Below are 12,963 nucleotides of genomic sequence, written 5' to 3' on the forward strand. Positions count from 1 at the left end.
ACAAGATTAAGAGACTGCAAGCCTGTATTTACAGAAATAAGCTAGCCTGGGGCATGATAGGGGAGAGTTGTTGCATGGAGGTGGGGGAGAGTTGTTGCATGGAGGTGGGGAACAGTGCGAGTAGGTGGGGGACAGTCCCTTTTACATCGCTGATTCTGTAACTCACATTGGTCCCCTGTATTACAGAAGATAGAAACTGTGACCTTCATTTTCTTATTTTTTCACATGCCAACATATCTCCATTAAATACAATGAAGAGAGAGGTGTATGTACTGATATTATATATTCATATATATACATTGGGTTTCTATGTCATAATATTGTTGGCTGTCTGGTTACTACTGATGTGGGTTTTGCTCGTCCTCATGTTTTGAGCAACTGCCTTATTAGTGATTAATAGTAATATTGTATTAAAATTAACCATCATAAATATCTATCACTTTGTAGGGTCTCTCTCTAGGCCAGGTACTCCATACACATTATTATTATTTTTAATTAATTAATTAATTAATTAATTTATGGCTGTGTTGGGTCTTCGTTTCTGTGCGAGGGCTTTCTCTAGTTGCGGCGAGCGGGGGCCACTCTTTGTCGTGGTGCGCGGGCCTCTCACTGTTGCAGCCTCTCTTGTTGTGGAGCACAAGCTCCAGACGTGCAGGCTCAGTAGTTGTGGCTCACGGGCCTAGTTACTCCACGGCATGTGGGATCTTCCCAGACCAGGGCTCGAACCCGTGCCCCCTGCATTGGCAGACAGATTCTCAACCACTGCGCCACCAGGGAAGCCTGTTTACACATTATTTTTAATCATTATTACAATCCCCAAAGTAGCAGTTACTTCCCTCATTATAAAGATGGCAGAATTGAGGCCTTAAAATTTAAGTAACTCACCTAAAATTATAGAAATTTGGTACTAGGTCTCTTTGACTGCAAAGCCTATATTTTTCCCATAGTATTATTCTATTCCTCATTCTAATCATTGGATATTAAGGTAATTTAAAATATTTAGCTCTTATTATATTTAAGATATACTAAGTTTGTATATTTATATAATTGGTTTACATATTATATTAGTCCAGGTAAAAAATGATATAATATTAGCAGTTTCATGTGGTTCAGCCTAATAACTTACACAACCAGGTGTAAGTTTAATAATTTTATGTTTCTTTAAAAATTTCAGCTTTATTGAAGTATAATTAACTAGTACTGTATGGTAAACTTATGTAGAATCTAAAAAATATATAAAATTATAAGATATTTGAAGTGTATATTCTGTTGATTTGATATATGTTTGCATTGTGAAAGAATTCCCCACATCTGGTTAATTAACACATCCATCACCTCGTGTATTTATCTTTTTTTGTGTGTGAGAACATTTAAGTTCTATTCTCCCAGCAAATTTCAATTATACAGTACAGTGTTGTCAACTATAGTCACCATGTTTTACCTTAGATCCTCAGACCTAACTCATTTATAGCTGAGTTTGTACTCTTTTACCAGTCCCTCCCTATTCCCCCTGCAACCCCAGCCCAGCCACTGGCAACCAGTTTTCTACGCTCTGTTTTAACGAGTATGACTTTTTTTTTAGATTCCACACGTGAGTTATACCATGCAGTATGTCTTCCTCTGTCTGCCTTATTTCCCTTAGCATGATGCCCTCAGGGTCCATCCATGTTGTCAAAAATGGAAGGATTTCCTTCTTTCTTGTGGCTGAATAATATTCCGTTTTATATGTATACCACATCTTATCCATTCATCTGTTGACGGACACTTGGGTTGTTTCCATAACTTTGCTGCCGTGAATAATGCTGCAGTGAACATGGGAGTGCAGATACCGCTTCACTATTCTGTTTTCATTTCCTTTGGATAAATACCCGGGTGTGGGATTGCTGGTAGTTCTATTTTTAAGTTTCTGAGGAACCTTCATATTGTTTTGCACAGTGGCTGCACCAATTTGCATTCCCACCAACAGTGTGAAGGGTTCCTCTTTTTCCACATTCTCACCAACACTTACCTCTTGTCTTTTTGATAATAGCCATTCTAATAAGTGTAAGGCGATGTCTCATTGTGGTTTTGACTTGCATTTCTATGATGATTAGTGATGTTGAGCACCTTTTAATGTACAGGTCGGCCGTTTGTATTTCCTCCTTGGAAAAATTTCTATTCTGTCCCTCTTCATTTTAAATCAGATTATTTGTTGTTTTGCTATTGAGTTGTATGACTTTTTAGATATATTTTGGATATGTATGATTTGCAAATATTTTCTTCCATTCCATAGGTCGCCTTTTCTTTTGTTGATGTTTTCTTTTGCTGTGCAGAAGCTTTTCAGTTTGATATAGTCCCACTTGTTTATTTTTGCTTTTATTGCTTTTGCTTTTAGTGTTAAATCCAAAAAAATCATTGCCAAGACATGTTTATTTTTTCTGATTTAAATCTTTTCTACTCTGTTTGCATTTTATATTTTCTGTATACTATTTAAATATTTATATTTAAAAGATAATTTTTAAAAACAGCTTGCAAGGTAATTAATTTGAGAGCATAATTATAGATAATTTAATGGCTGTAATTTTTGCAGGACGATGTACCGGAACTAGAAGAATATTTCCTCGTGAATTTAACTTATGTGGAACTTATCATGGCTCCTTTAACTTCATTTCCTCCTAGACTAGGTATGATGGGCTTTTTTGTTTGTTTCTGTTTACTCACTGCAAACAAAGTAAAGTTTCTTCATTTTTTAATCAGAAGTGATCACTGTGAAGTTTGCTAATCTCAGCTATATGTGTAAATATGTGAGCTTTTAGATTTATTTAAATTTAAAGACCATCATATATTGTAGCTTTGTACATTGGACAGCATAAAGACATTTAAAAATTGTGTGATGCTTTTTAAACATTACAATTATTTTATAACCAAATTTGTAATCTTCAAAATAGAATTAGTTCTTATGAAGGCATTTTCCTTTTAAAATTTAATTTGCTATTTTCATTAGATCTCCAAACTATCAGATGTTTTTATTTTCTCTTAGTTTAAGTAGAGTGTTTGCTGTGTTCTCTGCTTCTTTTTTGACTTTTTATCTCTTTCTTTTCATGCTTTAGAAAAGACTCAGTTAATTCATTACAGACTGAAAGGTAAAACTTGAACCTTAGTACAACTTTATGTAGATTACTTTAAAAAGATATATTCCTATTACTAAAACACAAACTCTTGCTTACGATTTGGACATTTGATATTGGAAATTTTGTCTGAAAGTTTTAGGTGTGACGGCCTAGTGGGGATTGGTGGTGAGTTGCCCTGAAATAGCCTGCTCCCCATCCCTTGGTTAGAACAGCGGTCCCCAACCTTTTTGGCAACAGGGACCGGTTTTGTGGAAGATAATTTTTCCAAGGACCAGGGTGGGGGTGGGGATGGTTTTGGGATGATTCAAGCGTATTACGTTTGTTGTGCACTTTATTTCTATTATTATTACATTGTAATATATAATGAAATAATTATACAACTCACCATAATGCAGAATCAGTGGAAGCCCTGAGCTTGTTTCACTTGCCACTCACTGATAGGGTTTTTGTTTTTTTTTTAACATCTTTATTGGAGTATAATTGCTTTACGATGGTGTGTTAGTTTCTGCTTTATAACGCGGTGGATCAGCTATACATATACATATATCCCCATCTCTCCTCCCTCTTGCGTCTCCCTCCCACCCTCCCTATCCCACCCCTCTAGGTGGTCACAAAGCACCGAGCTGATCTCCCTGTGTATGAGGCTGCTTCCCACTAGCTATCTATTTTACATTTGGTAGTGTATATATGTCCATGCCACTCTCTCACTTCGTCCCAACTTAGCCTTCCCCCTCCCCGTGTCCTCAAGTCCATTCTCTACATCTGAGTCTTTATTCCTGTCCTGCCCCAAGGTTCTTCAGAACCACTTTTTTTTTTTTTTTTTTTTTAGATTCCATATATATATGTTAGCATACGGTATTTGTTTTTCTCTTTCTGACTTACTTCACTCTGTATGACAGTCTCTAGGTCCATCCACCTCACTACAAATAACTCAATTTTGTTTCTTTTTATGGCTGAGTAATATTCCATTGTATATATGTGCCACATCTTCTTTAACTGATAGGGTTTTGATAAGAGTCTGCAAGCAATTGATTTATTATGGTCTCTGTGCAGTTAGACCTCTCTGCTAAGGATAATCTGTATTTGCAGCTGCTCCCCGGCACTAACATCACTGCCTCAGCTCCACCTTGGATCATCAGGCATTAGATTCTCACAAGGAGCGTGCAACCTAGATCCCTCACATGCGCAGTTTATAGTAGGGCTTGTGCTCCTATGAGAATCTAATGCCGCTGCTGATCTGACAGATGGTGGAGCTCAGGCGGTAATGCGAGTGATGGGGAGCAGCTGTAAATACAGATGAAGCTTCACTCGCTTACCTGCCTGCCGCTCACTTCCTGCTATGTGGCCTGGTTCCTAACAGGCCACGGACTGCTACTAGTCTGTGGCCTGGGGGTTGGGGACCCCTGGGTTAGAAGGTGCTCTGGGCAGAGGGAAAATTAGTCTGAGTTAAAGGGGCCCAGAGCAGGGGCGTGAAGAATTGGAGTTCCTCACTCACTTCTGAGGCTCAGTATGACAACTTTGAAAATAGCAAAAGGGAATAATCAGTTTTTAACATATTATTACATTATTACTTGGAAAACTTCCACTTTTATGCAAAAGAAATATACGATTCCAACAACTAGGCTGTTTACATCAAGCAATTATTACAAGTTAATTATTGTTCACACTAAGAAAACTGACAGAGTACATCATATTTCCTTATACTCAGAGGTAATTTGAATAGTTTAACTTTTGATAAGTGCTTTCTAATGCTCCTGTTTCAAGTGCTTTGTATAGTAGTACCATTATTCCTTATATTTGCCCATTTTATAGATGGGGGAGCTGAGCTAAGTACCATACCGAAGTCACACAGCTAGGAACTGGTGAGGCTGGGCTTGTGCTCTGTAGCTTCTAGCTTGATGGGCACAAATCCTGATATTATATTCTTTCTTCAACATTGTTGATCCCTTCACTCAGAGAGAATTCCACTCTCCTTACCCATTCTTCACCCCGACAGCTGTCATAACGTATCCGAGAGTAAGGTAGACCTTCTGAAATTTAAAAGATAAAGGATGAACATATTAAATAACAGAACAAAACAGTAACAGGGTTAGTTACTATTTCAAGACTGAATAATGGATATTGGTAACATACTGAGCTTGGTGGACAGAATACAGAATAAAAAGGGATAAGAGAAATTTACTCTAAGCTTAGTCTTTATTCCACCTAACCTTCCCCCATCTTTCCTACCTTCTCAACTTCTGTTTGTATCCCTGTATCTCTCTGTCTCTTTTTCACACCTGTATTATTCTCTGCAGCACGTCCTGCCTTTCTCTTCCCATTTTTCCCCTCCTCTTTCTACTCCTTGCAACTCTCCCCATTTTCCTTTCCTCTTGAAATGGATTAAAATAATAGAAATTAACTGTAACTTCAGTTGCTTATTTTATACTGTTCTCAGTTGATTAGATTTCTGTAAGTCAGTGGTTCTTGTTAGTAAAAATTTCCTCATTCATATATTATAAGCATTTATGTCTTATTTTCTTAAACATCTTTTGAGTAATGTTGGCAATACCTCTATATTAGGAATTATATAATACCAAAGGTCTTTAAATTCTATATCAAATATTTCTCTTTTTAACTACTTACATTTATTTAAAGATATGTTTCTATGCTTTTTCAGATTCAGAAGGCTTGACTGCACAAATTATTATTGATGCCAATGATGGTGCTCGAGGCATAATTGAGTGGCAACTGAGCAGGTAAACCAAAGGCTGCATAAGAGCCCTTTTCTGAGTTTCAGATTCTCTACTATCTACTGAATAAAAGCTTATAAGGAAAAATGAATGTATTCTCTTTATTATAGATTTGAAGTTAACGAAACCCAAAGAAGTTTAACATTGGTAGCCCAGAGGAGCAAAGGGACTCTTGGCCACGTTTCCTTGTTTGTGTATGCCCAGAATTTGGAAGCACAGCTGGGGCTGGATTACGTCTTTACCCCAATGGTGAACTCATTGAGAATTATAGTGATTTAGGCCCTGTAAATAAGTTAATCTTGAAATAATAAACTACTGTATATTCCATAGTAAATTAGGGCAGAAGATTTCCACATGATGGAATAGCTCTCTTCACTATTTTGGTAAATTGTATAAATTAAACTTTCAGTACTGTTTTAAAGATTCTTCTGTATTTTACTTCATTCATTATTTTATTGTAATACTTGATACCCACTTCTTATTAATTTACTATCTTATTGCAGTATTTGACACTGGAGAACACACATTATTGTGCTAAACAATTTATATCATTAGATGACCTTCCCAGAGTGTTTCTTACGCTTCTTGAAAATGTTAACTCTTCTGTTTCTTTGTTTTACTTTACCAAAACACCTGTAGTGTTTGAAAATGTTTTTTATCTTGTTTCTTCGTGCCTTTTACTGCTTAGTCAAATGTTTCCTTTCTTCCTCCACAACTTCTACTTTTTAAACTTAATATTGTCAATTTAAATAAAAAGAGATCATGAAAAAGTAAGGGAAAAATCCTGTAAATAGGTTAGTTCACATTCAAAAGTATATTGTATTTATTTCCAAACATTTAAAAAAAACTCAGAGTTTATTTAAATATAATACTGCTACTTTTACTTTTTTGACCAGATTCTTCATTTTGCTAATGGAGAAAGGTATAAACATGTTGACATCATGATTCTTGATGATGACATTCCAGAAGGAGATGAAGCATTTCAGCTGATTTTAACAAATCCTTCTCCTGGACTGGAGCTGGGGGAAAATATAATAGGTAATTGATGATTTCTGATACACAGCTCCTTTTCACCCCTTCGCTCCTGAGTGAGCCACGGGCTATGGGTGATGCACTGACACCATCTGCTGCAGTCACACATTAACATTTTACAATTTTTTTCACGTAGGTCTTACTTTTTTACTTTGATTGCTAGGTACTGTTGCTATTATGAATGAGGTCCATTTTTATTATATTTTTAAATGGTTATACCTGATATATAGAGGTATTACAATAATCTTTTTGAATGCATGCTCCGAAGCAGACTTCCTAGCTTTGAGTACCAGTACTGCCACATCCTAACTTGTGAACTTCCACAGATTGCCTGTCTGTGCTTCAATCATCAGTTCTTAAAATGAGAATGATAATATAATCAACCCCATAGGGTTATTGTGAGAATTAAATGAGTTAATAATATAGATTAAGCAGTTTGTAAGTTCTCAGTAGTATTAGTTGTTGTTTCGGCTATTATTATTAACATTATTAGTAGTGGTGGTAGAAAATAGAAAGCTCTTGATTTCAGAAGGTTACTCACCTTATATTTTAAACTCTTATAATAGTTCTAATAATTTTTTTCTCTTGCCTTTTCTAAGAAGACAATCATGATGTCTAGAAAATAGTGACAGTGCTGGCTCTTCCTTTCCATTGCTTTTATACCTGTTACTTGGCTGTTAGCTCCAGGACGATGCTGAATAGTAGCAGTGATGACAGGCGTCATTGTCTTGTTCTGTTTTTAGTGGCAACCCTTCTAATGTTTCAACATTAAGTTTAATACTTTCTATTGGCTTCTGAGACATATCACTTCATCAAGTTGAGGAAGCTGTCTTTTATTTCGAGATTACTAAGTGTTTTTATTTATATCGAGTGAATGTGGAATTTCATTAGATGCCTTTTAAAATTTCTCTTGTTTTTAAGATGATCTAGAAAAGAGTTGGCCTGGTTTACAATGAAACATGCACATGCTTCTCACTTACAACCCATTCTATTTTCATTTATTGTTTTAATACTTTTATTTGACAGCCTTAATCACTGTCCTTGCTAATGATGATGGCCCTGGAGTTCTAGCATTTAACAACAGTGAGCACTTTTTCCTACGAGAACCGACAGCTCTCTACATCCAGGAGAGTGTGGCAGTGTTGTACATTGTTCGGGAACCTGCACAGGGACTGTTTGGAACTGTGACAGTTCAGTTCATTGTGACAGAAGTGAATTCTTCAGTGGAGTCGAAAGATCTGACTCCTTCCAAAGGCTATATTGTTTTAGAAGAAGGTGTTCGTTTCAAGGTACAGGATGAACTTTTACTGAGAATGAATGATTAATAGTTACAAAATAATTTTCTCTTGGAGGAACACCCTAGATCCTAGAAAGAAAAAAAAAAAATCCAGCTTAGGTGATAGGTAAAGACGTGATTAGATTACCACGTGAAAGTGCTCTAGTGCTGTATTGTCTACATAGAGTGCAACCGGAGAAATTTGTTCCATTAATAGAGTAGTGGAATGTGCAAATAATAAAGAAAATATGAATGTTGCTGCTTTAAATGTTAAGTATATTTAAATGGCATACTTCACTTTATATTGTCTATAAATCACAAACTAAAAGAAACTCCAAGCCATTCATTGCAGTCATTAAGCCATAGCCAGTCATTCTTTTGCCACATTTTCATTAGACAAAATACAACTGCTTCCTTCAGACTGCTTATTTGAGAAGCAAGTATCCTATGTAAACAGGAATAGCTTATTGGGGGGAAAATGCTGGATTTGGGATTAATCATAAATGTGAACTATACTTGCAGAAGTTTACCTTCTGAAACTTCTATTTCTGTATATTAGTAATTTTCTGTTCCTGCTACTAAATTTTATTTTTAAGACACAGTTTAAGTTTAAAGTAACTAATTGTATTAGCTTAAGATATTTTTTAAGCCAGCTATATAAAGTATAATAATTCTAAAATAATATACTTTACACTATTTCATCTAAAAACAGTCCACCTAATTATTAATTTTATTTATGATCAGTTTGTATAAACTTCAGTACATTTTTGAATTCATATTCATTTGCATGTCTAATTTTTTCATGTTTCTGGAAATTTAGAACGTTTAATTGATTTATTCAAGGACACTTACGTCTTGATATAGTCGAAAAGAATTCAAATTTGAAGTATTTTATGAATTTTCTATTTTTTTTACATTCACATGCCTTTTTTAAAAAGTTTTAAATTTTATTTCATTTAATTTTTTCTATATTTTACATTTATTATATTTCTATTGTGTTTTTTTCTTAAAAGACTCTTTTTCAAAGTGTGTTTAGAGACCTTTCTGTTCATTAGGCAAATTAAATTTTAGAGCAATTTGGATTAAATCTATTTTTCTCTCACCCACATAATTATCTTTTTCTCCACATGTTTTTATTCTGAGGTATAAACAGTAAAATATAAAAATCTTAAGCGTATGGCTCAGTGACTTTAAAAATATGTATACACCAGTGTAACAACCACTTGGATTAGTATATTAGTCATTAAACAGGGCATCCCTGGTGGTGCAGTGGTTGAGAATCTGCCTGCCAATGCAGGGGACACGGGTTCGAGCCCTGGTCTGGGAGGATCCCACATGCCGCGGAGCAACTAGGCCCGTGAGCCATGACTACTGAGCCTGCGCGTCTGGAGCCTGTGCTCCGCAATGAGAGGCCGCGACAGTGAGAGGCCCGCGCACTGTGATGAAGAGTGGCCCCCGCTTTTCGCAACTAGAGAAAGCCCTCGCACAGAAACGAAGACCCAACACAGCCAATAAATAAATAAATAAATTAATTAATTTTTAAAAAATCATTAAACAAACCATCACACAGAAGTTTCCTTCTTGTCCCTTACCCTCCCCAGAGGAAAGTGCTTTCTGGTTTCTGTCACTGAAGACTCATTTGCTAATTCTTGAACTTCTTATAAATAGAACCATACAGTATGTATTCTTTTTGTGTCTGACTTCTTTTGGTCAATGTCATTTTTGGTTGCACACATGAGTAGTTGGTTCTTTTTTTATTGCTCAGTAGCATTTCATTGAATAGACCACTCTTTGTTTATCCATTCTTCTGTTGATAAACATGTGGGTTGTTTCTGATTTGTGCCTGCTGTGGCTATAACTGCTTTTTAAGAGTGAATTCTAGGCTAGAAAGAGGCTTAATGCAGTTACATAGCCAGGGCAGGATAAAGAAGTAGCAAAAATGAATATCTAAATTTAATTTTTTAATCTCAGTGATGTTTTCAAATGCCATAAATTTTATTTTTAGACATTTCAGTTGGACTGTGTCACAGTGTTGATAATCTTGAAAGTTGTAACTTGAAACAGTTGTAACTATTACTTTATGAGGATCAGTATTAAAATAAAAAAGAGGTACTGTTTTCCAAAAATACTGTTTTGTTGTCATAAATGTCTAGCAAATTACTCTGTATGTGTGTTGCTGAATTCTAGTAACTTTATCTTTTGATTGTGTTTTCAGGCCCTACACATATCAGCCGTATTGGACACGGAACCAGAGATGGATGAGCATTTTGTCTGTACCTTGTTTAATCCGACTGGTGGTGCTAGACTAGGGGCCCGTGTTCAAACCCTGATAACAGTTTTGCAAAACCAGGCCCCTTTGGGGCTATTCAGTATCTCTGCAGTTGCAAATAGGTATAATTTATTCGTAAGGAAATTGTCACTTCTGAAGCTAAGTAGGAAATAACTTTTGAACTAAAGAAAATGCAGAAGAAAATTGATCTCTGACTCTCGTAATGGGGACTTTTAAAATGAGCTCTAGCGGATAGATCGAGAGAGGCCATATGCCCCCTCATAACAGGGAACATCAAAAACCTAATCATGTGCTGTACAGTGGTGTCATTAGAATTCTTATTTTCTCAGAATCCACACTTCCAGGTAAAAGCACTATTTTGTGTTTTCAGTAATAATAAAAAGCAAGAAATAGTTTTAACTTATATTTAGCTGCTCAAACCAAATGAATGACTCTTCAAACATATATTAACATGATTGTAGTTTAAAAATTCCCTCTGGAAACTGACAAATATTTGTTTTTTTTATATCTTAGAAATATTCTAATAGATCTAGTTTTATTAATATGTCAAGAATTTCCTGATTCATTTTTTCTCTGTAAAATGTTTTTAGTTTATGTGAGAAGAAACTCAAGAATGACAAAGCTTTATTTATTTTAGAATGTGTAGTGTGAAGTTACTGAAGTTACTGACTCTCAGTATTTTCTTACTATCATAGTATCAGATAATAGTGCTTTTTAAATGTCTTCATAAGTGAATATTTTTGAGCTCTAGAGTCTAGTCTTCCTCCTGTATAAAATTCGTGGATGGATCTCACCTTGCGTAAATTTAAAAGTGTATTAAATATATACTAGCAATGTGATATAGGTATCTAACGTGTAGAAATTACATGCTTTTTCTGCTTTCTGTAACTGTTTGTTTCTTTTAGAGCCACCTCTGTAGACACTGAAGAAGCCAACAGGACTGTATATTTAAATGTGTCACGTACTAATGGCATTGATTTAGCTGTGAGTGTGGAGTGGGAGACAGTTTCTGAAACAGCCTTTGGCATGAGTACGTTTAGTTTCTTATAAAAACAAAATTCTATAACCAAGAAAGATTGCATGTATAAGATTTACATTTTCCCCCATGAATTGTATCTTACAGATCTGTTGAAAATGGAGAACAGATATCTAATTCTTTTACTGCATTCACAGATATTTATTGAGCGCCTATCCTGTGACAGGCATGGTACTGAACTCATGGAACTTAGAATTTAAGGGGAGACAGAAATAAATCAAATAAGTAAAAATCAATGTGTAGTTTGAACTATAATAAATGTTTTAAAGGTGAAGTTCTAAATGTTGTGAGAACATAAGGGAATGCTTCCGAGGGGAATCAGTGTTTGAACTAAGACTTAATGTTGAGTAGGGATTATGCAAAGACTTGAGTTGGAGGAACATAGAAGAGAAAGCGGGAAGCTATCAAGGCAGAAGTCTAGAGCGTATAAGTGAAGAACTGAAGAGTGGGCACTGGGTTTAGAAATAAGGGGGAGTGCTGAGTTTGGAGAGCTAGATAAGACTAGATCATTCAAGAACTTGAAGAATGTATCACATACATTAGTCTTTATCTTAGGGTTATGGAAAGTCTCTGAGTGGTCTAGGCATGAGGGAGGGTTCCCATGTATAGATGTGGGGTGGTCTGATCACATTCGCACTTTGAAGGTATCATTCTTGGTGCCAGGTAAAGAATGGATTGGCACAGGAGAAATTAGAGGATGAAGGGAGACAAACAAAAGGGCAACAGTTGATGGTAGCTTGGACTGGGTGATGGACTAGATGTGAAGAAGGTACCTGAGATGACTCTTAACGTTTCTAGTTTGTGCAGTTGGATGGAGATTCAGGCCGTTCAGTGAGAAGGGGAGTGCCTAATGAAAACAAGGTGTTACTTTGGTGAGGGGAGTAAAATATTTGAATTTGAGTTAACTTTTTAGAAGACATTTCTCTAGACTCAAAAGAAGATCTCTGCTGGAGAGAGAAATTTGGGGACCTTTAGCATGCATATTGTTTTTAAAGTCATGGAAGTTGAGGTAAAAACCTGGAAAGCAAGGATGAAGATAGAGAAGGGAAGAGGACTCAGACAGACTGAGTCAAATTGAATGACTAGGGAGAGGAGAAGGGGACTTCAGAGACCTGGTGAGAAACCCAGGGGAATGCAGGATTGCAGGCAGCAGTGAAAGAACATTTTAAAAAGAAAGGAGTGGTAAATCGTGTCAATTGCTGGTGAGAAGTCCAGTAAGATGAGAACTGAAAAAATACACATTGTCATTAGCAATATAGAAGACATAAAATCACAAGAGCTATTTGTGTAGAGGGATGTGGACCGAATAACATTTTGAATGGAAGTGAGAGAATGCAGGCCTCAAATATGTACAACTAGTTCAAGAAGTTTGGCTGAGAAGGGTAGGATCTAGTAAGAGTAGTGATGGGGTGTAGGAGTCAGGGTTTTTGTTTATTTGTTTAGTTTGAAGAGACTAAGCATGTGTAAATGCTGATGGAAAAGGCCTG

At 35.9% G+C, this 12,963-nt stretch overlaps 1 protein-coding gene across 1 annotated transcript in view; it reads left to right on the forward strand.

The window, feature by feature from the left end:
- ADGRV1 (adhesion G protein-coupled receptor V1) overlaps positions 1 to 12,963 on the forward strand; it is a 530,561-nt gene that overhangs the window by 108,221 nt on the left and 409,377 nt on the right. Inside the window, 7 exon segments of the mRNA XM_036847274.1 lie at positions 2,570 to 2,663; positions 5,770 to 5,848; positions 5,953 to 6,091; positions 6,739 to 6,880; positions 7,901 to 8,163; positions 10,366 to 10,541; positions 11,346 to 11,470. Of these exon segments, the coding sequence (XP_036703169.1) occupies positions 2,570 to 2,663; positions 5,770 to 5,848; positions 5,953 to 6,091; positions 6,739 to 6,880; positions 7,901 to 8,163; positions 10,366 to 10,541; positions 11,346 to 11,470 (1,018 nt within the window).

The sequence above is a fragment of the Balaenoptera musculus genome, chromosome 3 (assembly GCF_009873245.2).
Source record: "Balaenoptera musculus isolate JJ_BM4_2016_0621 chromosome 3, mBalMus1.pri.v3, whole genome shotgun sequence".
Taxonomy (NCBI): Eukaryota; Metazoa; Chordata; class Mammalia; order Artiodactyla; family Balaenopteridae; genus Balaenoptera; species Balaenoptera musculus.